The 25,569-nt window shown below is 44.8% G+C and overlaps 1 protein-coding gene across 6 annotated transcripts in view; it reads left to right on the forward strand.

Annotated features, from left to right (window-relative positions):
• The first annotated feature begins 5,522 nt into the window (after positions 1–5,522).
• The window catches only part of DAB2IP (DAB2 interacting protein), a 156,911-nt gene continuing 136,864 nt past the window's right edge, over positions 5,523–25,569 (forward strand). For 4 of the 6 annotated variants that reach the window (XM_036393687.2, XM_036393691.1, XM_036393693.2 and 1 more), the window contains exon 1: positions 5,523–5,902. In XM_036393687.2, the coding sequence (XP_036249580.1) occupies positions 5,785–5,902 (118 nt within the window). In that variant the 5' untranslated portion in view covers positions 5,523–5,784. The other 2 variants (XM_036393689.2, XM_036393692.2) reach the window with 2 other exon arrangements.

Consider the following 25,569-nt stretch of genomic DNA (forward strand, 5'->3'; position numbering starts at 1 on the left):
ATGCTACATCAGGACCACTTTTCCAGCAGACATTATTGAGGATTTTGTAGTTTATCTGCATTTTATTTCTTTTAGCCTGAATCTTCACAGAAACATCAGGTAGAATTTCTGCCCATGTTTCAAGAGTCTGCATGTGATTTCCCCAAGGTGCTGTGCAGTAAGATCCCTTCAGAGCTCCAGTCACTATGAATTCAGCTTGGTGCAAGAAGGAAGGGTGAGTAAATTTCAATGTAGTCTACACTTGTAGCTACTGACCCAATGTTTGGGTATCCCCAGGATCCTGGTTAAGTGTCCAGATGTTTCTGTGAGTATTTCTCTGAATTGCACATTCTGTGGGTACTTTCAGTGTTTTTATTAATGATACATTGGTGTTACACCTGTTGCTGCTGGATCTCATTTCCATAGCACAGCAGTGAGGAGAAATGCCCTGTCCCAGGCTGTCCATCCACACACTGATCCCAGGGCATCCGGAACGTGAGCAAAGCTTTGCAGAGTTTCACAAAAGAGCTGAGAAAACAGCAAATGCTTCTTGTTCCTGTTTCTAGGAGACAACTGCAGGAACACAGTGAGGAATCTGTAGAGTCAGCTCAGATGGAATCTCAGCAGACAGCTTGGTAAATTGGGCACAGAGCTCTGGGTGTTGCAGACCTTTTGTTATTTCTGCCCAGGAGTCAGTTTAGTTTTATTTTCCTCCATTAAACTGCCAGTAGGGTTTTACTAAAGAAGCCCAGAGACACTTTCCTCAGTCTGAGGTTTACAGTAGCAGGAGGTGATGTTATGTTCTAGTGACCCTGAAACAATGTCCTGATGTTATTATCAATTTTGGGGGTCTTTAAAATATTGACTACATTTGATTGTTGGCATTTTTCACAGTAGAATTTTTAATGTGTGCTCCTTTCATAGCAATAGTTGTATTTTCTATAATTACTATGGAGCCTGTAACTCTGAAGCATTTGTTGTTTTCTTTTCTTTAGAATTTTGTTTGTTAATGATTACAAGATTTAGTAGCTTGTGGCAGAGATTTAAATAGAGGTAAAAGGCTCAGTCTGTTCAGCAAATGGCTTCTGAAGGCAAAGGGGGTTCAGGAAGTGCCGTGCTTTGGGCATGTACCAGACACAGAGCTGCTCTTCCACCAGAGACCATGCTGATCCACCAAACTTCTAATGCTTCACAGCACTGAGAGCACTGAGGGAAGGTGTGACAGGAGCCAGTCCTTGCACTGATTTCCTGGGGAATGTCTTTCACATTGCCTCTTTCTCCAGCACTCATCTTGGAGCTTTTCACACTCCATTTAATCATTACACCTTTTTTTGCACATGTTTTTTCTCTGTGGTGGAGCTTTGCTGAGTTCTGGATGAAAAGTTACCACCTCAGATGTGTGATTAGAGCATCACCTTCTTCTGAAAATTAAGATAAAAGCCTGCTGACTTCATAGCAGGTGCATTTCCACAGATAGAATCTTCATAGCTGGGGCTGCTCTGCAGCTGGGGCCTCCTGAAGATCCCACTAATATTTAACTTCTCTAAATGAAATTCTTCCCCCCCAGTATGAAGTAACCAAGGCTGCATCAGTTCCATTTGTGCCTGTGACATATTCAAGCACATTTCTAAGAGCTGTAGTTCAGCTCAAGCAGCAGAGCAGCACAAAAGGGCTTTGGCATGAACTTCTGGAGTCGGATGATCCCTGCACTTGCTGTCCAGGGCAAGATAAGCTGAATCTCAATGGGAACAGCCCCAGCCATGAGCAGTGACTTTGAAAATGTGCCAGGTAAAGCCAAAGAAACTGAAGCTGGTTACTGGGTATGAATTGTTATTCAGCCCTCACAAAAGAGGAGGCTTTGACAACACCCCCGGTAACCTTGGCAAAGGGTTTTGTTAAGCAGGTCTGTGCCTCGCTGGCTTTTCAACCCGCAGGCATTGATTGCTCCCTCCTACATGGGAATTTGTGTTCCGGGAGGGGCCGGGCGGTGGCAGCAGCTGGGGCACCACGCTGCGCCTTTGCTCCGCTCCCAAGAGCCGCCTCCAGCCGCCGCCAGGGAGCGGAGCCCGCTCTGCTCCCCGGAAAAGCAGCTGGAACTGCCCTCGCTCCTCCCTGCAGCCTCATCAGGGGCTCTCATGGCTCCTTGGAGGGTCACAGAGTTCCTGAGTCATTGAGGCCGGAAAAGACCTTTAAGATCAGCAAGTCCAACTTGGGTTTCTCCCACAGTGGGACACTACTGAGGATGATGAGTTATCTTCTGGATGAATGGAATATTATTTTGAAGAATGGAGTGTTGTTTTCACAATGTCTCTTGGCTGCACTTGTTTATACAATATTTCGACTTACTTTTTCCTGTAGATCTTTAGGCACCTGGTAGAACAGAAAACAGGCTTTTTATAGACTCTGCTGGCTGTGTTCTATTGCTGCTACACATGAAGTAGGGAAACCTGGTCCAAACAGACCTGCAAAGGAAACCCTTTCCCCTGAAATAAATTCAAGACCAGTTATATCACCACATTACACTGCAAACTTAGGCTATTGCTTAATCTACAAATAAACAATTACTTCATAATAAAGATTCAGTGCTGATCTGTGTGGCTGATAAAAGAGAGATGAGGTGATTTGCCCCAAGCTTTACAGCAAACCAGAAGCAAGGGTCATCTTTCTTCTTTACAATTTCATGTTATGGTGTAAAATAAATGCCAATGTGAGTGATGATTCCATCTGTTAGCAAAAGACATAGGAGTTAGGAAGTAGCAGCTCCCAATTCCTCCAGTGTAGTCTGACATATTGAGCACGACTGGAGCCTGGGACATAAAAGATGCTGAAGCAAACATCATGCAGCCATTAGGCAATTAGATAGAAGTTCTTTTTCTGTCTCCAAACCAGCTATTGAGGAGAATGCAGAGATGCTCTGATTAGACATTAACAGAAGACATTTAATTTCCCTTTCCATCTAACAATTTCTAAATTCCTTCCTTGAAGAGTCAGCTTTCCAAAACTCTCCATTTTGTGTTCCATTGACCTTGTGGGCATTGCGGAGAGCGTGCTCGCTGGACTTCTCTTTCCACGCTCATTAGTTCAGTGCGCTTGGCTCATTTCCGAGGATTTGGTCTAGCACAGCCTCTGACCATCCAGGCATTTGTCTGAAAATCATTTCCCTCTTCACTTCTGCAGTTTTCCTTTCAGTGCCTGAGCAATTAAAATCCCGAGTGATCAAAGCCCTGGTCTTCCAACTGTCCCTTGTTTTTCACAATCATGGCATGAGCTCCTTTGCCTCTCTGCATGAGCTGAGCTCAAACAAAGAAGGTATGACAATTGCTCAATTGTTAGGAATTGTGAAGAGTCTTAGCCAAAATATTGACATCATTCTGACTTACACATTAAGAATTAATTTTTACTAGGTCTGTAACTAGAGATTAGCAAATCATTTGGATGTCATTAAAATCAAATTGGTTGTCACAAAAAATCATTGAGGTCTAAACAACTATTGCTTTTCACTTTCCTATCTTGATTTCTTGATCTTAGCTATTCTGTACTATTCCTGGATTATTTCTGACTCTCCACAAGGAAAGACTTCACAGGTGTTTATTCTTTTCTGGCTCAAAATTGTCTCTATTATGTATAAGCAGCATCTGTTTCATGGCAGAATACAAATTGTTTCTCTGTATATAATTTGTCTTGACTCAGATGTTCCTTGCAGAACTATGGGCTCCTTTACGTCGACAGTCCTGATTCTCCTGGCATTTTTAGTCCCTTGTGATCGAGGAGTCAGTGAGTCACAGCCTGTGTTTGTGTATCCCCACATCCTGGGGTACAGAACAGGCACATGATACCTGCTCAGGCCTCCTCACTCCCAAAGGTCTCCAAATCCCTTCCATACCCATTTTTGACATCCTGGAGGGATTCAATGTGTCAGTCAGGAGTTAAGACACCTTCTTGCATCAGGCACTGCTCCTGGCCCATGGACATGACCCAGAGCAGGTGGAGCACTGCTGACAGGCTGTGCCGTGTGCCTGCAGTCCCGAGTAGGTGTTTTTGTGGGGAAGGTGGAAAGAGGGAGGTTTTTTTTGTTTTGTCAGCGAGTGGGAGAAGTATTGAAGTTGTAAAGAACATCAGGAGCGTAGGGTGCGAGGGGGGAGAATAGAGGGTTTGCAGCACTGTAATTTCCCCCAGGGCAGAGATCTCAGAACAGTATTTAACAGGCTATAGACTGTGCAATACTTAAAACAAATAGATGGAAATGAGTCTTTCTTCTATTAATATGGCCTAGCCCTCAGGAACAGTGCTAAAATGGGTTTGCAAGGCACAATTACCGCAGAGTCCTGTCAGGCTGCTGTTAATTCCTCCAGGCAGAGCTCTGTGTTTTGCTGCCTTCAGCCAGCCATTCATTTGTCCGCCCACAGCCCAGAGCCCCCGGCGGCAGCGGGGAGCGCCAGAGCCGCTTCCCTGGCGCTGGGAAGGGGGAGCTGCTGAGGCAGGAGCGTTACCCAGGGCCCGGAATAGCAGCCCCTGCCTGCCTCGGGGCTCTGGCACCAGCCACGGCAACCCCAAAATGCGCTCAGGCTGCTCTAGGTGCTTAGAGCGATTCTTGCCTTGGATTCTGTGAAAAACAGTCTTTTGAAACGAGGTATGTCTTAATGCCTTCGCTGGAGTGTGGAGGAAAGAGTTTGAATTGTGGGTTCAAGGTAAAATTGATCCTGAAAGCTAGATTTGAGGAATTATTTCAGGATTGTTGTAACAGCAATATGAATTTACCTTTTGGAGGCACAGCTTGGTTTAGAGTTGCACTTTGATATATTTTTCTGTTATTTTGTGGACTTGTCTTCGGAGAAAAGGAAATTTTTATTCTCAGCCAGGTGGTGGAGTCTTCTTCCTCAGCCCTTGTACTGTATCATTTATCTGAGAAGTTCAAAACCTGCAAAGCTGGGAGGTTTCAGCTCCTTTCCTGTGAGCTCAGATATATTTCAATGTCCCTATCACAGAAGATTGAGGCACAGGGAGCAGTTGTGAATGACAAGAGGTCTCGAGGAGGCAGCGGCAGACCCAAGGAGCAGAGTGAAGGTGACCTGCCTTGCAGTGCTGCGATCCGGCTGTCACCTGATACGGGCTCTGTGCAGAGGCTCTGGTGTCATTTACCCTCCGAGTCCAGCCAAGCTGGGGCTCGTCCTTCAGCTCCTTTGCAGGAGCTTTTCCAACGCCAGCCTAGCAGCAGCCCTGGCTTGGCAGAGCAGGGAAATGCAGGACGAGGTCCCCAGCCAAAGGCTGCTGCTGCAGCAAGTTCCCAGCGCCCGGCACAGAGTCCCGGAGCTGCCTCCCAGTCAGGCACGGGCTGGGCTATTCATTGTGCAAACAGCCTCCTTCCCCTCCATGCCAGCCCGAGGGACACGGGGAATGGCAGAGTTTATTATAAACTGAGTGGAGGAACAGACTATTGCTGGAGGAGATCCAGGGTTATAAAAGATTGGAGCGGGGAGGGGGAGGAGGAGGGAACAGGACATAATTTGTGTTTGTGCGTGAGGGGGTGCAGACTGTTGGTTTCAGCGAGGCATTCCCCAAACCCTCAGGACCTCTGCCTGGTTTTGGTGGGATTTTGTGCAGTGCATCCCGTGCTGTGTCAAAGCCTGCTTACTTTTTATTGTATCAATCATGCTCTTTATGCAGCACCACGACTCGGAGAACGCTTGCAGGTCCTGTTCTGAATGAGCTGCGCTTGCTGCCAGCTCAGCCTAGTTACTGCTGTAACTTAGTCTGGGGGATGGGAGAAAAAGGTTGCTGCTACTTTAAATATAATGCATTAAGAGGATGCTGGAAAAAGGCCTGCATGCTGTAATACCCAGCCATCGAGTTGGAAAAGGAGCCAGATGTAATACAAAAGAAGAAACACAGCCTCTTATGGATGCTGCACTAATTCATAAATCAGGTGAATCAGCTTAGGCAACTGCTGTGTTTTTATGCCTCTGCTGCATGGAGAACTGCATGTTGGATGCTTTTATTTGAAGTAATGGAACCAGATAATCCTTTGGACCAGGACAACTCCAATGGTAAGAAGTAGGAAACATAGAAGAGAGAGGGGAAAAAAAGGATAATGAGAGTGTCTGAGTTCCCCATCCTGCTAAAGGCACAGGGGTAGGCATGTGTTTGTGCTGTCTTCTGCATGGATAAGTGGAAATGAATGTGGGAATGTGCTTCACAAGAGCTTAGAAATCCCTCTGTTTACAGGGTCTGGAGACAAACATGTAGTAGACTGATACATTGAGATATTTATTCTACTGGAAGGAGCAGGAAGCAGGCAGCATGAAGCTGTCTCCTGAGCAGTCTGTGCAGAGGGAGCAGGGACCTGTGCATTCCACCTTATTCAGCTTGGGGGGCTTTTTGCCACTGAGGAGAGAATGGAACTTTGTGCCGTATGTGCTGTCAGATGTAACATTTGGGAACAGATTCTTTATCTGCAGAAAGCTTTCCTACAGGCAGATGCATGAGTAATTTACTTAGGAGGATATATTTAGCCAAGGACCACATAAATTCGCCCTGGAATTGAAGTCCATGGTTAAAAATGCAGCTATTCCATGGATTTATAGCATTCCACATGCTGATGTTCTGCTATCCAGTCTATTGGAAAGCACACAAAAAAGCATAAATTGAGGGGAAAAGTTGTTTGCAAGTCTCATTTCTCTGTTAGTGAAGAGAATTGGCTGCAATGAGGACAACAAAGTATTCATGTTTATGAAAACAATTTCAGATGGTGATTTTTGGAATAAATTGATTCTCAACTGCTTAATATGCATTCAGTATATTCTGAATACAGCTTGAAATCCACTAAATATTCCACTTCCCACATAAATATTGTTCAGGAAGTAGTTATGGATTTCCCACAGCATATTCTCTGCTGGTAAACAGAGCTTCAAGTCCGACACAACTGCAGTTTTAATATCACAGAGACATAAAACTGTGTGGAAAGAATGTGGTTAAGGGAATGAAGTAACATTTAAACTATGTGAACAGTTGACTGGGCACATATAAGTAGGCAGAACTGCTTTACTTGGGGCTCTGTGCCTTGCTAAAATAGAACTTAATCAAGGACAGATTTCAGTGGTGTTTCAAATGATGATATTTGCATGAAAATATTAAGAGGGGAGTCTCACACTTCTCATTTCTCTTTCTATTCTATTTCATATGTAGTTATATTAATTCCTCTCTAGAAGAACAGCATCTACCTCTCATATCTATTACCTCCTGTTAGACCACTGAGACACAGAATTAAATCCATTTTCTTTACAGCAGGAAGTTTTAGGATTTTCAGAGAAGTGCATACATAGTTGAGCTGATATTAACAAACATGTAAGCAGGTGTTCTTGTCCATCCCAGTGTTAGAATCTGGCCTTTAGGAGTCACAGGGAGTGTCTGGGTTCTGAGGGAAATACAAGTTTAACTTCATTTTCTCTAATATGTTAAATTCCTCATTGAATTTAGAATGCATAATTTAAGATACATAGTTCTCATTCTTTTCTTACAGACATCTAAAGCATATTCTGTCACTTTGTGTAGAAACTTACTTTTCCTACAAAATATTTGAATAAGTCGGCAAACACTGGGAAGGTTCATAAGCTGGGAAATGAGAGATAAGCAAGCACTGCTGGTACCAAGGATCTGGGAACAAACTTCATTGCTTCCCCTTCCTATGTAAATCCCCATCTTCCTTTTAGTTGTGTTTAAATTACTTTGATTTAAACTATCTCATTGTAAACAAATGGGTTGAACCATTTATTGATCACAAGGTCAATTCCTTCCCTGTGCTGCTGCTGGAACTGCAGGACTGAGGGACTCAGCTGCTGCTCTGAGATCCCAGGCATTGTTTTGCATGAATTCAGTAAACAGAAAGTTCTCAGAATCAGCCAGCAGAGTGCTGTTCAGGAAGATTTGCCCCTTGAGAACGTTCCCTTGTTCTGGAAGCTGCTTCTCAGTCCCTTGGATATCCAGCAGCTCTGGACATGCTGGGAACTGTTGTGTTTATCCAAGTGGGCTGCTCATGTGACAAGTCTTAATGCCTTGGGGAGTGACCATGACTTAGAACTCTTGTGCTTGCTGTAAAAGTGCCTTTTTACCTCCAAGAATGCCAAATCAAATCCCCTTTTCTGCCAGCCGAATGAAGTCCATTCTTTAATTTTTGCTCTACCTGCGGGTTAACCATCCACCTTAAAATACAGCCCTGGTTCCTTCTGTGTTGCTTATTGCTAGCACAATCAAGAGATGATTAATGACAGGAAAAGCTGTTCTGAAGAATTTGTGGCAATAATGTACTTGAGGGTTGCTTTTTTTGCCTGCTGCAGCCCTTCCATTTGCTTACTAACGTGCATGAATTCAGCTCACAGGACGGTGGTGGAATATTCAAGACTGGGGAGCTGTGTCTCATTTCTTAGCACAGGGGTTTTTTTTCTTAATCAAATTAAGTTGCCAGCTTTTCATGGAGATGCCTCATAGATTTATTATTGCTTGTAGCTGGAGCAGGGAATCACCACTCATTTATGTGGGGGCCTGACATGAGATTTAAGCTGTGTTGGTTGCCTTGACGTAACAGCCCCTGGAATAAAACCTGTGGGTTTTTCATCACCTGTGGGTGCAGTGGTTACTGGATTTTTCTCTGTGATTCTCCAGGGAGCTGCAGTGCTTGACTGCCTTGAACACAGCCTGACAAGCGCTCTTCATTTGGAGATTTGTGCAGGGAGTTCTGTAACTTTTCTCCTCCACATGGGATAAAGGCTCACACAAACTTACAGGTTCTCATACGGGTTTTAAAAATCATTAAAGCAACCTCCACGTTATTTTCTCCTTCTCTCCCACCCATTATTTTCTTTCCATTCTCTGGAATGCAGGCACGTAGAGAAACATTAATGTCATTCATTTTGTGGTGGCTCACAGCTCTGAGTTTTTGAAGTGTTGTTTTTTTTTTTTTTAATGTAGTGACATGGATTTACTTCTTTTCACCAAAAAAAAAAAAAAAAAAAGAAAGAAAGAAAAAAATCTTGGAAGAAACTTGCTGAAGAATGTGCTGATTCCGAAACCATAACCCTAAATTACCCATTTTGGAGGGATGACATATCAGAGCTATGGATTTCTCTTTTGTACTATTGCCACTTGCTGCTCCACAAATAAAAGACAGCTCAGCAGCTTTCTGCAAGCTGCTGAAGATTTATAAGATGTTTTATTTGTGTGCAAACTCTTGAGTACAAAATATCTATGAATTATGTATTCTTTGTGTCTTCTAATTGCTCAGATCTCAGTTTGTACAGCTCTTGTCAGCACTGGAACCACCTCTGAGTTTATTCTTTTCTGTGTCCTGACAATATTTCTTTGTGATTCGGTTGTTAATCCTTAAAGAACACAAGATTTTTATTAGACCTTTTGAACAACCTTGTAGACCCGATCCCAGCTACTGGTTTTAGTGGAATCATATTCCCTACACAGTAGGTGTGAATCACAGATGCAGATTTTGTGCCACAAAGAAATAAAATAAAACCATTGTGCTTTAATAATACAATAATTACAGCACATTTTTTTCAGTCTCTGACGTAGACATTGAACCAGGTGAATGACTTGGATGGCAGCCAGGCTTGAACTTTGCTGTTGGTAATTGAGATTCTTCAGGCACTGTTTGAGGGCAGTAATGACATCCTGGCCTCAATGACACCTTGGCCTGCATTAGAAATCACACCTGGTAGAGAGGAAAGCAGAAGCAAGGTCTGGGAACACAGAACTTTTTGTAGGTTATGTGTGATAGCAGAGCTGAGTGGGAAAGCTCCAGAGGAATGGGAGCTGAAATCAGTAGAAGGGCACAGAGCAGTCAATAAATGAGCATCCCACTGGATTATGGGCATTTAACAAGGGAGAACCACCCAGATGGAATCCTGAGAGAGCATCCAACAAATGGAATGTAACCATCCATACTTGGAGGTGCTGGAAATAGTCACAGTCATCTCTTGGTTCTTTGGAACTAAAGAAAAGGATAGTTTCATAATCAGGCAAATTCAAGGCCTCTTTATATTTCTCCTAAAAGAGAAGAACTTCAGAGCATTGTGAGGGAACCTCCCAGATCCATCTCTTCCACACAGCACTGCCAGTCTCCCTCAGAACTTTCTACATCAGCCATAGCTGGAAGGTGAATTCAGCATAACTGGATGGGATGGAAGAGTGCACAGGCAAGGGATTTCCTGGAGCAGAGATGAGGAGGAGCTCCAAGCATACATTTGATATATTGAGGTGCTCATACGTGAGAAGCTTTTACATTAATGAGACTCTGGTAGCAGCTGAAAGGAGCTGGAGGAGCCCAGAGGGAAGTGTCCCTTGTTAATGAGATCTGAGACCCCTGGGGTTCCTGAGCCCTTCAGCCAAGGATTGTTGGAACGCCATGGGTGAAAGTCAGCTGTTGGCCAAGAGCCTCCTCTTCTGCTGCTGCCCAGAGAGATGGATGGGTGCTGATGCCTCCCATCCCTGGCTAACAAATCCACCCTAGGCAGGGATGTACAGAATGAAGAGCTGCTTACCCTGAGCCAGTGTTCTTTGTCACATCCAAATGGGACGTTTGCCCAGGAGGTTCCTCGGGGCATACACGGGGTTATCCCAGCACTTGGAGCATTGTGGGGATCCTGTTTGGATTCAGATGTGCTTCCTCTCTGTGCATCTCCAAGGAACCAGCACATGGAAAAGCTGTAATTGCAGAGCATTGCTCCTGCTGGTAGAGGCTCAGAGGCCCAGCATATGCCTTGCTCAGTGAGTCAGTTGTCAAAATGATTTTGGCTGCTACGGAGCTTAGTGCAGGGATCAGAAAATACCTGCCAAGATGAGGCTTCAGAAAATGTTTGTTTTCTAGCAGATCTGGATACACCTCTAGTTTTGTTTTACACCTTTAAACACTTCTCTAGCTGCAGCTGGAGGTTGGTGGGCAGCTGTGGCAGATGTTACAACACCAGCCCTTGTTCTTTGTGCTGGAGCTGCTTGTGTGGGTTTGTTTGCTTAGCGTTGGGTGGGCAGGGCCTGGCTGATGGAGCAAAACGATGCCTCTGGATGTGGGTCCTGCTCTGAGTCCTAGGGAGAAACCCTGATACTTGGTGTTTTGAAAATAGGAAAGTAAAATGCAAATAGAATTCTCTTATTTGGTCCAGAATGAAGAAAAAGAAAAAAAAAGACAAAATAATAATAGTAAAAGTTAGTCCAGAGTTCACAAAATTTTATTGTCTCTCTGACCGGCCCTGTGTTTGCAGAAGTGCTGTTAGAGCCTTTCTCCTGGCAGGGAGAATATCCCTGAAGAGTTTTTCACAGTCCATGTGTCAGACAGGAATGCAAAGGATCAATTTACAGCCAGAGACAAAGATCTGAAAATGTCCGGGGGGACCTGGGGGAATGTTTCTCACCCCAGATAGTTGCAGTGGTGGAAGTGATCCCACTTGCCCGGCTGCAGCCCAGCTTTGCTGGGTTCAGCCCTGAGCAGCAGCAGTAAAAGCAGAGTCTGTGCTGCAGCAGAGCTGGGGCAGGAGCCCCAAGCACAGCACAACCTCCTCACAAACACTTCTGTACAGAGCTGCAGAGAATTCCAGAGTGTTGAGGAGAGCTCAGGAGTGCACCACGGTATTTCAGGGAGAGCCCTGGTGCCGTGCCTGTTTCCATCAGGAGCTGGCTTTGTTCAGCTGATCATCCTTTATTATTGGGTTGCAGCTGTCAGAAAAACCAGGCATTGAGCTCAGGGGTTGGATTAAAAGTGCCCTCTGGATGGGATGGTTTGGAAGCTGCACAGAGCAGTTGGAAGTAGTTTCCAGTTCAGTTTGGCCAGGTTTTGGATAATGGTTTTACTTTCCCTGAAAGTTGGTAGTCGTTTTTATTTCATATGTTCGTAGAGATATTTGTTTTATTGTCATTTAAAGTTTCCTGGTAAACTTCAGGCAAAAGCAGAGGATGTATTAATCTATTTCATGTCATTTGCAACAGGGTCTGTGAAGTCAGGCCTTAATCTTAGAAATGTATATTGATGCATTCAGCAGGAGATGATGGCACGAGGGGCTTGTCTGAGTTGTCTGGAAGAGCGCACACGCACAGATCATCCTTTGTTTTGACTCTTACAAGTGATTGTTGTTTTTAAGACTGGAAAAGAAAAAGAAGGTTTAACTATTGCGACTTTAAACCCAAGATGAAGCTGATCACACAAACTCAAGGCACAGAAAAAGTGATCAGCATTTAGGATTTCGGGAAAAAAGCAGGTGCATTCCAGCTGAACCCAGTGCTGAGCACACTGAGGGCTCTGACCCGCCTGCCTGTGCCTCTGCCGAGGAGAGAGGCAGGTTTTATTTTCCCTGCTTATTCATTTTCTGAGTCATTCATCTTGTGCTATAGCTATTGAAAACTGTAACAGAGTCTGGGAAGCACTTGGCTTTTGAGTGCTGCCTCCTGATTGGGCTGGGGAATGCTGCTGTTCGGGAATAATGTGTGAATACCATCTGCTCCGAGGAGCCGGGAGCCTCCGTGGATTCTGCTGGAGAGGCACCTTCAGCCAGGACTCCAGGCAAGGGGAGCACGCCTGCCTTCCCTCTTTCTTACCCAAACTTTTACTTGTCACTGGATTTCCTTTCTGTTTCCCTGTGGAACTTTTTTTGTGCTTTGCCCGAAGGCTGAGTCTCCTCTCCTGTGGGTTTTGGAGGTGTTTTTCCTTTATTTTTTTTCCCTGTGTGGGATTCCTCTGGGGTTCAGCATGCACACCAAGCCGGGAAGTAAATCAGGGAGTTTTGCAGCTGTTTATTGCAGCACGAGAGTTAACGTGGAATGTCTGAGTTGCTTTGAGAAACTACTTCCAAAAATTTGACCTGCTTGTAAAAAGGTAAGCAGGGAAAGACTTTGGAATTTCGAGACTGACTTTCTACTTGCAGGAGGGGTTTGTTTTTTTAGGAATGAATGTGAATCATTTGCAGTGTACAGTTGCCTCCTAGCAATGCCTGGGATCAAAGACTGGGGTTTGTCTCTGAATTTCTTTAATGAGCAGAGTTGGAACAATGATTGTCTCTTTCTCTTTTGTGTAGCAATTGTTTTACAATAAGTCTTAACCCAAACTTTCTGCAGTGTGAGTGTCATTGTAATTCAGACCAGCAGCTCTTTTTGGGTTCGTATCTTTGTGCAGAGAACTCTCAGGTCTCGTTTTCCTGCTTATGGAATCTCTTTTTCTGTTATCTCAGACCAAGCACAGTTAGTTTGCAGCAGTCAGTATTTCCTCTTGCAGAGGACAAGATGTAGTTCGTGAGCCTGTTAAATCCTGCCCACTAATGACCTGCTGAGAGAGCTGGGGCCATTCCTTCACCTCAGGACAGCAGATCTGACACCACAGCCTGGGGCCACCACTCTGCCCCTGTTAGCACATCCTGAACTCTTGCATGTGACCTCTAAAATACGGGTATGAGTTCTTTTTCTGCAGGTTGTGTTCCAGTCAGACTCTTCTATCTACACAAAACAAAGTTAGCAAAGGGAGGGCAAGAAATATTAATGGTTTGTAGAATCCTGTCCCTCCTTCCAGTGAGCCACGTTATTCATTTTACTGTGGTCTGTTCAAGGGCGAAATCTGCAAAAAAATAGTTCTAAGACTTTGCTGAAGACTCATTGTAATTTATTTTTGACAAGTACCTGATTTTCAGCTTTTTTGTGTTGGTGTGTTAATGGTAACTGTGCAGCAAGTGTGTGACTTGTTTTCTGGTATGTACTACAAGGCAAATGTTCAGTGCCTGTAATTAAGGGAACAGTAGATTTATGTAACTGATGCTTGATCTGACCTGAGCTTTTCATATCTACTCAAGTTCAGAAAAACAGGAGAGGGTTGTGCTCTCACTGTGCTTCCTTACACCCAGGCACCAGTGCAGAGCAAATGTTCCAGAGTACAGCAAGAGCTGTTGCATTGACAGGGAGGCATCTTTTCACTTAGTCATTTTCCTGGCCCACTGCCAGATCATCAAAAGCAGCTCCTTTAATGAAGAAAAACTTACTTTGCTGTAATTAGGAAAAGTGTGGCAAGTCACGGAAGGAATTAGGAGCTGGCTTTGATGATCCCTGTGGGTCCCTTGCAGCTGAGGATATTCCATGGTTCTGGGAAGGAATGCCTGGATCCCACCAAGCTGCAGCACCAGGACAGTCCATCAGCTGCAGGGCCCTGTGCTTGCTGGGGACATGGGATATGTGGGCTCAGGTCTCACAGTGCCACGTGTGCCACTCCTTATGGATGCTCAGAAACCTTTGAGCATCCATAATCCTTTATCAATTATTAATTGATAATAATAATAACAACAACAATAAAGGCTCACTTAGTTCTGTTTTGCTGGAATTGTATTGTCAGTCATAGATTTCCCAGCTTGTCACTGAGCCATTGGGTGATGATTATAATGAGGAATGGAATCCTGACCTCTGAAGTCCAGAGGATCTCTTCCATTCCAGACCTGGCTCCAGAAGGTTTCTCAGCCACTGGCAGGGGTGACCAGTAGAATATGGGGTGTGGAAACAGAGATCTGCAGTTCCGTGGGATGTCCATATGCATGCTCAGATCAAACACCAGCTGGTTGGAAAAATGTGTTTATTTTTTGCTTTTCATGCTTCATCCAACAGCAGTTCCTTGGTTCACTGGCCTGACTGTGATAAATATTTTTGCAAGGGTAGAGTTTCCTGGTTGTAACCCTTCTGCAGAGGGTTCCTGCTGGATCCCTCCCAAACCCCTCCACAACTTAGCACTGGTCAATATTTCCTTTTAATGGCATCCAGTGTAGCTGCAAAGCACTTTTTGTTTGCTTGCCTATGGCTGATGTGCTGCTCTCATCATCAGCACTGAAATGCTCCAGTGTTTTTCCCTCTCTAATCCAGATAACTTCATGCCAGCTTAAATGTGCTGCTTTTATCCTCTTCTTCCAAAGGGGAGCTGAGTTAGAAGTGCCTTGTCCAGGGTCACACACAGGGAGTTTTTCTCATGGTGTTGCAGTGGCACAGCATCTCCTGTGTTCCCCATTAGTCCTTTGCCATTCTTCTTGCTCCACAGTCTTCCCCCTTGCCCATTTCCCTTTCTTTGCTCTTCTTCCCAGTTAGAAATTGCTGGAGGACATTTGTCATTTTGCTGTGGAGAGCACATTCCACCCGGCATGTCTTTGGAGTCTGGAAAATCTCAGCACAGGTTTTTCAGCAGACCAGGATTTTTGTTTCCTTGAAGATGAAGAATTCTCAATTTCACTACAAGAAAGTACATTATTTTGATAAAGGGGCAATACAACATCATTGTATATTTACAGCTTAATTTCAGAAATCCACTCAAATTCCTTTCCTCTTCTCCTCCACAACTCTCTTGTCTGACTTGGTTGCCAGACTTTCTCTGGGAGTTCAGTCTCACTTAATTCACAAAGAATGTGGCTCCTTCTGCCTTACTCAGTGCCTGGAGTCAAAATCAGGACATTTCTAGTGAACTTCAGCTTAAGATAAGTCTGACCTACCTAGAATTGAGGTTTCCAGTTTGCAGACCCAGAGTGATGAGGCTCTGCCATTACCATGAAGTTCTGTGCCTGTATCTGTGCTAGCCTTGCCTTTTATATAATCTAATAGTCCTTTGCCAAGGAGTAAAATGTAATAGGAGCTATTTTTGTGATCTTGGGAGTATTTTTGCTGGCTCTGAGCTCCCTGGAATAGATGCCGCCTCCTGTTATGATGTCATTGCTCCTGGTGCTTGCCAGTAGACTATCAACATTTTCAAAATCAAGATAAGAAAATCAAGATAAAAAATTGATATTTTGCCTCCATGTAGGTCAGATGAAGCACAGAAACCAGTTTTTTAACAGAAGAGGAGCATTGATGGGGAGAGAAGGACTTCAGAAAAACTGGGACAATCCAGTGGCAAGCACAGGAGACCAGAGAGTTCCTGGTTTCTGGTTCAGACTATGTGAAACCATTTTGCAGAGCAGCTGTGGAAGTGAAAATCAGCAAAATGAGCGTTGATTTAGAATTTCCTCATGGAAATGTTGGAAGTCCTTCTTTCTCTCAAGGAATTTCAGGCCACATCTTCTCTTTTGTCACAGGAAACTGCCAACAGCCTGCCCTGGGGTGCCTGTCCTGAGATCCCTGACCCAGAATGTCATTTTGGGAACGGTACAGAGCGACTGGAGCAGGGACTCCAACAAATCTTGGGAATTTAGTCTTGGAAGAAGTGTAGCCAGAGCTTCATGGCAATTTTGTGAGGGGCTTTTGAATGCTCAAACCGTGATTTCCTACTCCCTTGTTCTGAGATTGTAATTTTTAATTTAGGAGCAGAGAACTGAAGGCAAAGAATAATGTCAGTGGGGATGAGGCTTTTACTCAACTTCCTTCTGCAGCCCCATCTAACAGTGCTGAAATTAAATGGCTTAAGGACAGTGTGGAAGAACTGAACCTCTGGAGTAAGTCAAGTTTTGAGAATTGGTGTCTTTTTTTAGTATTTTTGGTAAAAAAAATACTAAAGACCTTTTGAGATTGCTGTTGTTTTATGTGCCTTTGGAAAGTGCTGCCTGACTTCTTCATCTCAGGCATTTGAGCCATCTAAGAGCAACTTGATGGATTTTTTTAAAGTTCTCTTTTGAAAATGTTAGTGCTTTGTCAGTAAATCCGTTCAGTTCTGGTTCTTACTATCATTTTCCTTGCAAATGGATCCCTCATCAAGAAATGTTCTTGAATATTTTAAGCTAATTATATATGTACATATTTTGGTGTTGGGTAGAGATTAAATATAAATTAAAAACCAACACAGAGAAACATATTCCCCAATGGATTGTAAGAAACTTTCTCCCACTGTAAAATACTTGTGTCCCAGTAGATGTTACATGGATATTTTGAGAGCACTGTAATGTTTAAGGGTTAAGAGATGGCTCTTACAGATGCTCTGGATGTGTTCTCTAGAGGCCCAGCCAAGGAACAGTGTGTCCTGTCCTTTTGTCTGTCCTGATTTCTAATGAGTCAGTCCCTGATTCTCCTCCAGTGAATGGGCAGATACACACCTTAAGAGAAAAGATACTCATTTCTCTGTTCATGATCTTCCATGTTTGAGGGAGCACTGAAAACTTCCAACCCTTCCCTCGTTGTTTCTTCTTTTACCACTTGAAAATGTTCTTGGGAGATTTTATCTTGCTCTGTGGATTGCTGGGTGCATTAGCACAGCTTCTGCTTGCCAGGGCTCTCACTAAGTAGAACTGGTTTCAATAAATCATTGTAACTTTGGAAAGTCTGGAGTTCCAGTCATGGCAGCTCAGAAGAGGGAGGGGGAAACAGGAATACAAGAGCTTTTGCAGCTGGGGAAAGAGCACAAAGGTAATTCTCCACAGAGGAGTCTGAACAGAGAGGTCTCTGATGGAAGGCTGTGGGTATCATTCTCTTACAGGCTGGATTAATATTTCATCCAGAGAGGTGGAACAAAATCTTGTGCTGGTTGAAAAAGGAGGAAGTGAGTGATTCAGCTTATTTTGTCAGGCATCTCCCTGCCTGTGGCAAGGTGCAGTACAGCATTTTTCTAGCCATGGAGAAGGAGTGCTCTGTCTGGAGTGCCACTTGGAGATCCTGGAGCAGTTGCTTGGCCTTTGTCTCAGATCTGTGCAGCTGATCCCTGCCTTGCTTTCCTGAGCAGTAAAATCCCCACCCCAGATTTAAATCTCCCTTTGTCAGTGATTCAGGTTTGTTCCCAGCACCTCTGTTTCATTCACATCCAAACTGCTCAAGATAACCTGTGTCTGTCAAGGTTTGAAGTAGTGATCTTCTTATTTCTAATAAATCCTTTAGCATGAAACTGGCTTTAATCCCCCTTTGCTATTCCTGTTCCCTGTCCAGGGTAAGCTTGGAAGTTGGTTTTTTTGGGGTTGTACTTTTTTTTTATTGCTACTTGCTCTCATAAGCCATACGATGCTTTTGATAACAGTCATCAAATTTTACAGCTCTCACTATAATCTCAGTGCTGTTAGCCATCTGCATCTCTCCTCGTGTTCTATAGAAACTGAGGAGAAAACAAATACATAGTTAATTTTAGCACATCACTCCTCTTAATGGGTTTTGTGTCCCAAGTAGCAGCACTGTTTAATGTGTCTGCAAACAACCTCATGGAGAGGAGGAAGAATCCACACACAAGGACATTCCTCAATGCTTTCCAGCCCTTAGGGCTGTGCTGCAGGGAGCAGGAGTGGCCTGCAAAGGCTTTGAGTCCTACAAAAGGACCTGTTTGTTTGAGTTATAACTTCTGTAAGTTTTAACCTCTGTTTGAGGATTTTAATTCCATGGAATGTGAACTTTTGAGACATCTTCAAACAAGGTCAGGTGGAGAGTCACCTGTGTCTGTGCCTGGTGATGAGCTGTGAGCAGTAACGAGAGAGCAGAGCAGGGAAAGGGGAAAAATCTCACTTGAGTAAAGAGAAACCTGGGCAAAATGTGTGGAGGAGCTGTGCTCTGTGAACAGGCAGGCAGCATGGATCCAGCCTGGGATCCAGCCTGGGATCCTTCCCTTTGATCCTGGAAAAGGCAGAGGCAGCTGGAGAAGAGCAGTGGCCCAGCTACCAGGGCAGCCCGTGCCCACAGCCCAGTCCTGGCTTTAGGGAGCCATTTATCCTCCTCCCCTCCCAGCATCCAGCCCTAAGGAAGGGCTGCCAGATGTCACACCTCATACAGGATTTCCTGTGCTTCACCTCAAATCCTGGGATTTGTTTCAAACCATGTGCAGTATTACCTTTCTTGTGCCTGAGCTGAAAGATGGGAATCACTTGTCAGGCAGTGACCTCCCAGGCTGTGCTTTCCCAGCTTCCTGGGCTGCTCAGGAGCCAGAGGAGGTGCCGTGGTGTTGGACAGGTGGAGATGCAGCTCTGCAGGCACCTGGCAGCTCTGCATGGCCAGGGAACACTCCTGGTCCTGGCAGGGCCCTCCCTGGGGAGTGGCAGTCCCTCTGCTCTGACATCCCAGGCATTCCAGGAGAACCACACACTCGACAAAGGTCATTCTGCTGCTGCTGACCTTCAGGGAGTGCCAACTGCTCTGCAGGTGCTGTCTCACCTGAATAATGCACAGGAATTTGCCCTTCATTGAAATATATACGTTAGAGTAGGCTAAAGTTAATTTTTTTTTTAAATTACCCCCCCAAAGAGCATGAAGAGAAAGCTGTATCTCATTGTGTTGTTTAACTTTTTATGTTATGAAAACCACAAAGGAAAGGGTTTATTATTAAAGTAATGATAAAATACAACAGAGGGACTGAGTCAGAGATAGGACTGCCTTGAGTGAAAAGTTACCATTTCATTTAGGCTTCACTGGAGTGGTCAGGATTGGTGTTTAAGATGTCATCTGTGTTCACCAAAACCTTCCAGTATTATATTTAACCATTGTGGAGACATAGAAGGGGCCCCACAATAAAAATGATATATTTTAAATTTCCTGATCATAGTGCTTTGACCTTTATATCACTGACACCTAAGATTCAAATAGAAATGCACACTGAAACACTGTAATTTTATATATTCCAAATTTTTTATAGGAATCCATTTAAAATTACACAAGAAACCTCTCTTCATCTTCTGAGTGTTTCACTGATTAGCATAATTTATAGCCAGTTTTGTGAATAAGGTGATTGTACCCAGGTGATTGCAAAAAGGTCTGTGGATCTCAGCTTTATAAATATTATTCTGAATCTGACTTTGTTAAAGTAATTGATGTAACATGAATCAGTGCTGTGCAGAGCTCTTCAAGTGCAGAGACCACACACTGTGTAATCTCTGGAGCCAGTCCTCATCATGCCTTTGCTTTTCTTAGCAACAAAATTAACTCCATCATTATAAAATTTAGCCAATACTTTACCTCTGCAGTCAGAATCTTCTCACATGAGATTCAGCCCACGCTCTAAATCCTGCCTTCCTTATGTGTCACTCTTTGCCTCAGAGAACTGGAAAAGTGACTTTGCAGTCGCTCAGCAGAGATGTTCTTACACCAGGAGGTGTTGCAGGGGAGCCCTGGGAGGCCCATGAAGCACCTTCCACACTGTCTCTGACAATCAGAAAAACTCCAAGGCCTCTCCTGTGCAGGGTCCAGCCCCAGCTGGGCGCTTTGGGAAGGGAGGAAGAGCTTTGTCTCTGCAGGCAAAGCTGGAACTCACGGTCAGCCAGGTGAGAGGAGGTGCCCAAGGCTGAGCAGGGACTTGGACACAGACAGTGAGGGTTGGGCTGGGCTCAGCCTTGTGCTGGGCTGCAGAATGAGCCCTGCAGAGCCTGGGTTACAGAGTGAGCCCTGCAGAGCCTGGGTTACAGAGTGAGCCCTGCAGAGCCTGGGTTACAGAGTGAGCCCGGCAGAGCCTGTGCTGGGTTATAGAATGAGCCCTGCAGAGCCTGTGCTGGGTTACAGAGTGAGCCCTGCAGAGCCTGGGTTACAGAGTGAGCCCTGCAGAGCCTGGGTTACAGAGTGAGCCCTGCAGAGCCTGGGTTACAGAGTGAGCCCTGCAGAGCCTGGGTTACAGAATGAGTCCTGCAGAGCCTGGGTTACAGAATGAGCCCTGCAGAGCCTGTGCTGGGTTACAGAGTGAGCCCTGCAGAACCTGGGTTGCAGAATGAGTCCTGCAGAGCCTGGGTTACAGAGTGAGCCCTGCAGAGCCTGGGTTGCAGAATGAGCCCTGCAAAGCCTGTGCTGGGTTACAGAATGAGCCCTGCAGAGCCTGGGTTGCAGAATGAGCCCTACTGGGCTCCTCGTGCAGCTGTTTGGCTGCTCAGGCTCCTTGTGCCGTTGGATTCTTTCTCCCACGTTCTCTTCCTCCATGAACACAGAGCTGCCAGAAGGGCTGGACGGCTGCCCAAGAGCTTTTAAATGCTCTGGTTAGGAATTGGTGGGAACCTTGTGTTTGTGTTTCTCTAAAGAAGTTTTATGGCTTTTTCCTGGTGCTGCTCGTGACAAGGTTGCTTTGAGGGAGGAGGATGCAGGTCACCCACTGCCAGAGCCCCCTGTCAGCGTGTGGGGGTGACACAAAGGGGACAGGAGCTACAATCTCCTGGAAACTTTGGGTGACATTTCATCTTGAAGCAAATTCCTGGAGAACAGCTGAGGTGAAAACAGGCACAGCTCTAAACCTGCATGTTTTATAATGATGAGATTCTGGGAGAAGCTGGAATGCTTCTTACAGGAGAGCAGGGAAATAAAGATTCCCAGCTGTTAATAATAACAAGCCAGGGATACTTCTTGTTCAAGCTGGAGCAGAATTGCCTGGAAGTCCCTGGAGAATTCCAGTCCAGCACTAGACATTTGAAAGATTTGGATCCCGGTCTAAAATATTTCTACTGCTTGAGCGGATTTCCAAACTGAGCTCTTTTTTTATCATAATCCAGACAGAGAAATGAAATTTGTGGTGCAGTCAGCCATCAGTTGAAGTATTTTGAGAGGAGTATGGTGACTGGAGAGTCTGCTGTGTGTGCAGGTCCTGGGCATCCACTTGGGAATGGTTGAGACCTGAACACAACCTCGTGTGGTGCAGCTGGCTTTGAAGAAATCATGGGAATGGGTTTGAGGTTCATTTATAGGAGAAAAAAGAAAGGGAAAAAGAATGCAAAAGCCAGCATGGTTCAGTGTCTGGGCACATTTTCAAGGCCTCTTTTATTTTGAGTAATTAATTCTGTGTTTTATTAGTAATGAAAGCAGGGGCTATTTTGTGCAAGGCTGGAGCAGTTCAGGGTGACTCGGCAGGAAGTTAAACTGATGTAGCATTACTTTTGCAATTTATCACCTGCCTGTAGTGCTTACTCAGGGTATAATACAAGTTTATCATTGTTCAGAGCAATTATATTCTAAATTCACTTACTAATTACCTCTCAAACCAGAATAACTTTAAAAAACTGATTCTTTTATAGGTAACTGGGAAAATCTCTAGCGTGACATCTCTTCTTTGAGGCATCCTTAATGCAAGCTGGCTTTTTGGTGATCTGTTTCAAATTAAGTGATTTCATTGCATAAATGTATGTACTGGGGCTTGAGTGTGGTGTATCCAAATGCTTGCAGCCTTCTTACACATTTGTAATGATTCCAATAATTCCAAATTAGGGAGGTTTTTTATTTGGTGGATGAAAAATCCATTCTGTTTTGTCTTTGGTTAAGGGAACTTGAAATACTGAGTAGTACAAATGTGCAGCTTCAAAACTGGTCACAGTTGTTGGTAGGACTGCTGGGCATGGCAGCTGAGCACAGACCAACCAACTTTTCTTTCCTGAACCTTTTTTCTGCTTCTCCAGATGTGGAAGGGCCTGGGAGCTGCAGGGTCCCTGCAGCAGCCCTGGTGCAGACCCAGCTCTGATGGATTAGCCCAGCCCAGCTCTGAGGGTCCTGCAGTCCCTGGCCAGGCCCTGCTGAGTTCCTGCACGGCTTTAGGCAGCAGACTTTTACTGACTGCAGCAAATAAATTTGCTGTGCTTTATGGAGCAAGGAGAAGCTTGTTTTCTGAATTTTAATTGTCTCAATAAATCGTGTTAGGATTGTGTTCTATCAGACTGCAGGAAATGAAGGCGAGCGGTTCGGATCTGGACCTTACTGGGAAGGTGTGCTGCTCACAGGGCTGCTGGAAAAAGAGTTCAAATCTGACTGAGCAGTAACGAGGGTGATAAGGATTGTAGAGATCTGGAGTGCAGCTTCCCAGGAATCCCCACTCAGTCTTGGGTTTACCTACAGGGATTCTCTTGTCCCACTGGGGACTAAGTGATGATGATTTCCAGCTTTCCTTCACAGAGGAGAGGAAACATTTGCAATGGTGCTCAGATAGCTCTGGCCCAGGGAATGTGAGAGGGGCACTCGTGTCAGACTGTAGTTCTGGACCATGCTGAACCTCTGCTCTGGAGACAGGCTGACAGGGTTGGGGCTCTTCAGCCTGGACAAAAGGCTCCAGGGAGATCTTGGAGCCCCTTCCAGTGCCTTAAGGGGCTCCAAGAGAACTGAAGAAAAATGTTTTGATGCTGTGACTTGAGAGTTTGGTGTTAATGAGAGCAGCAATGAAGATCAGCAGATTTTATTCCCAGCCTCCTCTTGTCCCTGCTCTCAGGGGAGGAATATTGCTTCTTTTCACTGAGGGATGGTTGTGCCCCTTGGGATCAGGAAGGAGCTGCTCTTCTCCTGGCACCGGGACAGAGTCCAGATCTTTATTTGCAGGATTAGAATGTTTCTAAAAGATAGGCCAGGTTGAAAGCTCTCCATTGCTGTATCTCCCAACGTTCTGCTGGAGAGCTGGAATGATTGATGAGCATTTCTCCTTGCAATTACAGATGAGCAACAGCAACCCACAAATCATGGCGCGCTGGGTAGGAGTTCCTGAGCCGCTCTCTGTAGTCTGGCCAGCAAATCATTAAATCAAGCAAGGATGAGCAAGGGGCTGCTGGATGTTCTCGCCTCAGCACAGCAGCTGAGAGAGCTGAGTAAGCTGCTGTCTGCCTGAATCAATCCCCACGCTGGGAATTGAAACAGTGCAGACATGAAGCCTGTCCGTGGCCACATAAAAGCTGCATTATGGCTGCGATTTAGGGGACTACGCCTAAAGCAGCTCTTTGAATCCCTAATCCTGGGATCTCTGAGGGAAGAAAGCAGGGAGGCTGTGCTCAGATGTCTAAAACTTTCCTCCTGACCCTGACTCAAAGTGGGAGACCTGGCCTGCAGTGAAGCCAATCCATGGGGAGTTCATGTACAGTGTAAGTTGTAATGGGATTTTACAGTACAGATCCTAGCACATATATTTAATATCTGACAATTCAAATAGCTTGGCTGGCAAACACACTGAACATTGCCAGATTTCTATAAGATCCTGTGAATTCCTGACCTAGATATTCTTTAGAGGAGGGAATTCAAGAGCAGGAGAGAGACATGAACCGAGTTTAGTAGACCGAGCTCCTCACTCCTGACCCATTTCCCTTATTTCTTCTGAGTAGTAAGAGTCTTTAAAAACTGCAAAACTGGGTTAATAAAATGATTTAAGAAGATCAGCTTACTCTTAAAATTGTTCCAAGTTCAGTCTTTATACAATTTACCTTATGCTTGGGGTACAGAATAATGAAAATCTAAACAAACAGAGCACTAAGCCTCAATCCTACATGTAAATCTGTGCACATGTGCTGCAAACAAGATAGCACCCATGGACAGATTTGTTTGTGTTGCCTTATGAGCCAAATGCTGTGGTTTTGCTTCTTTTATTTATTCAGTCCTGAAAGAATTTACTGTGAAATCCCACCAGGCAGAGATAAAGACTGGAAACCTGGTAATCTACAACTGTACAGGAGGGTCAGTTTATGGCCTGAATGTGCTGGAGAATTTAGATGTGGAGAGACTCTTTCATAGTGAACTGACATGAAAACCTGTATTATTTCAGGGCTTTGCAGCATGTAAATTGTGTTTACGATGAAGCTAAAGCTTGGAAAAACCAAATAGATCTAATCCAGATTTGCTATTCTGATGAATTTTTTCCTTCTCAAATGAATTCAGGTTGTCAGATTATTCAGTCCCAACATGACAAGGGCAAGACAAATTAATTAGCTTAAGCTCCGTGAGTTGTGAGGGTTTTGTCTCTGGGTGCTTTGTGTGAGGGTGTGCAGGGCACTGCTGGGGTGATTGACCATGGCAGGGGAAAGAGGGGTCCTGCAGCTTCACCCCAGCACCTCTCTCCCAGCCAGGTGACAACACTGTCAGTGAAAAGTTTGAATTCTCCTACAGTCTGGAACTGAAGACCACATTTCTAATGCACTTCCAATATTAAACTACTCTCCTGAGACTGCTCAAGAGTCACAAGCAATGCTTTAAAATGTTTAGTTGTAGAGAAAAAATGGCCAGGTCTAGTCTCAAATGAGCCTGCAATTTTAAAAAAATGCTGGGTTCCACAGTACCTGGAACTCTTGCATGTGATAATCTTGTTAAGATAATTACAGTAGATGGCTTTTCTGCAAGGGAATCCCCTGACATTCTTCCTTGGGAGATTAAATCTCTGCTGCTGCTCTAGACAGATTCTGCGCCTGAGTGAAAGTGTCTCCTACCTCCTTTAAAAATATCAACAACCAAAGAGAAGACAACACTTAATTCCTTTTTACAAAAGGAAAAGAGAGTCATGTCTTGGGAAGAAGGGAAATCAAATAAAAATTTAATGCTAGAGAAGAAAGGCAAGAAATGCAGTTGCCGTGGAAACTGGAGCATAAGTAGAAACTTTGCAGCAAAGAGCAGAAACTAAAAATGAAAAAGCAGAGTGGTGAGGCTTGGCAGATAGCCAGGAGCTGCCTCCACCTCCTCTCCCGTGCTCCTGGTGGGATGTTCTTTGTCATCCTCCCACGAGCTGGAGGCGCTCTGGGCATTTGGAGAGCGAAGCTGGGCCCGTGGGTCAGAGCACCTCACAGGGGACAGCGAGTGACAGCACTGCTTGGGCTGAGGCAGCTGTACCGACATCCTCTGTGGGCTTCAGCTTGGGGCCTCTTCGATGGGACAGGGGAAATTCACTGGGAATGCTCCTCACATCACAGTGGGCTTGAGAGGGAGGGAAGCTGCTTCACCTGATGGTCACAAATCAACAGGCAAGTCCTTGATTCTTCTTGTGTCCAAAGC

This window comes from Molothrus ater, chromosome 20 (genome assembly GCF_012460135.2).
Source record: "Molothrus ater isolate BHLD 08-10-18 breed brown headed cowbird chromosome 20, BPBGC_Mater_1.1, whole genome shotgun sequence".
NCBI lineage: Eukaryota > Metazoa > Chordata > Aves > Passeriformes > Icteridae > Molothrus > Molothrus ater.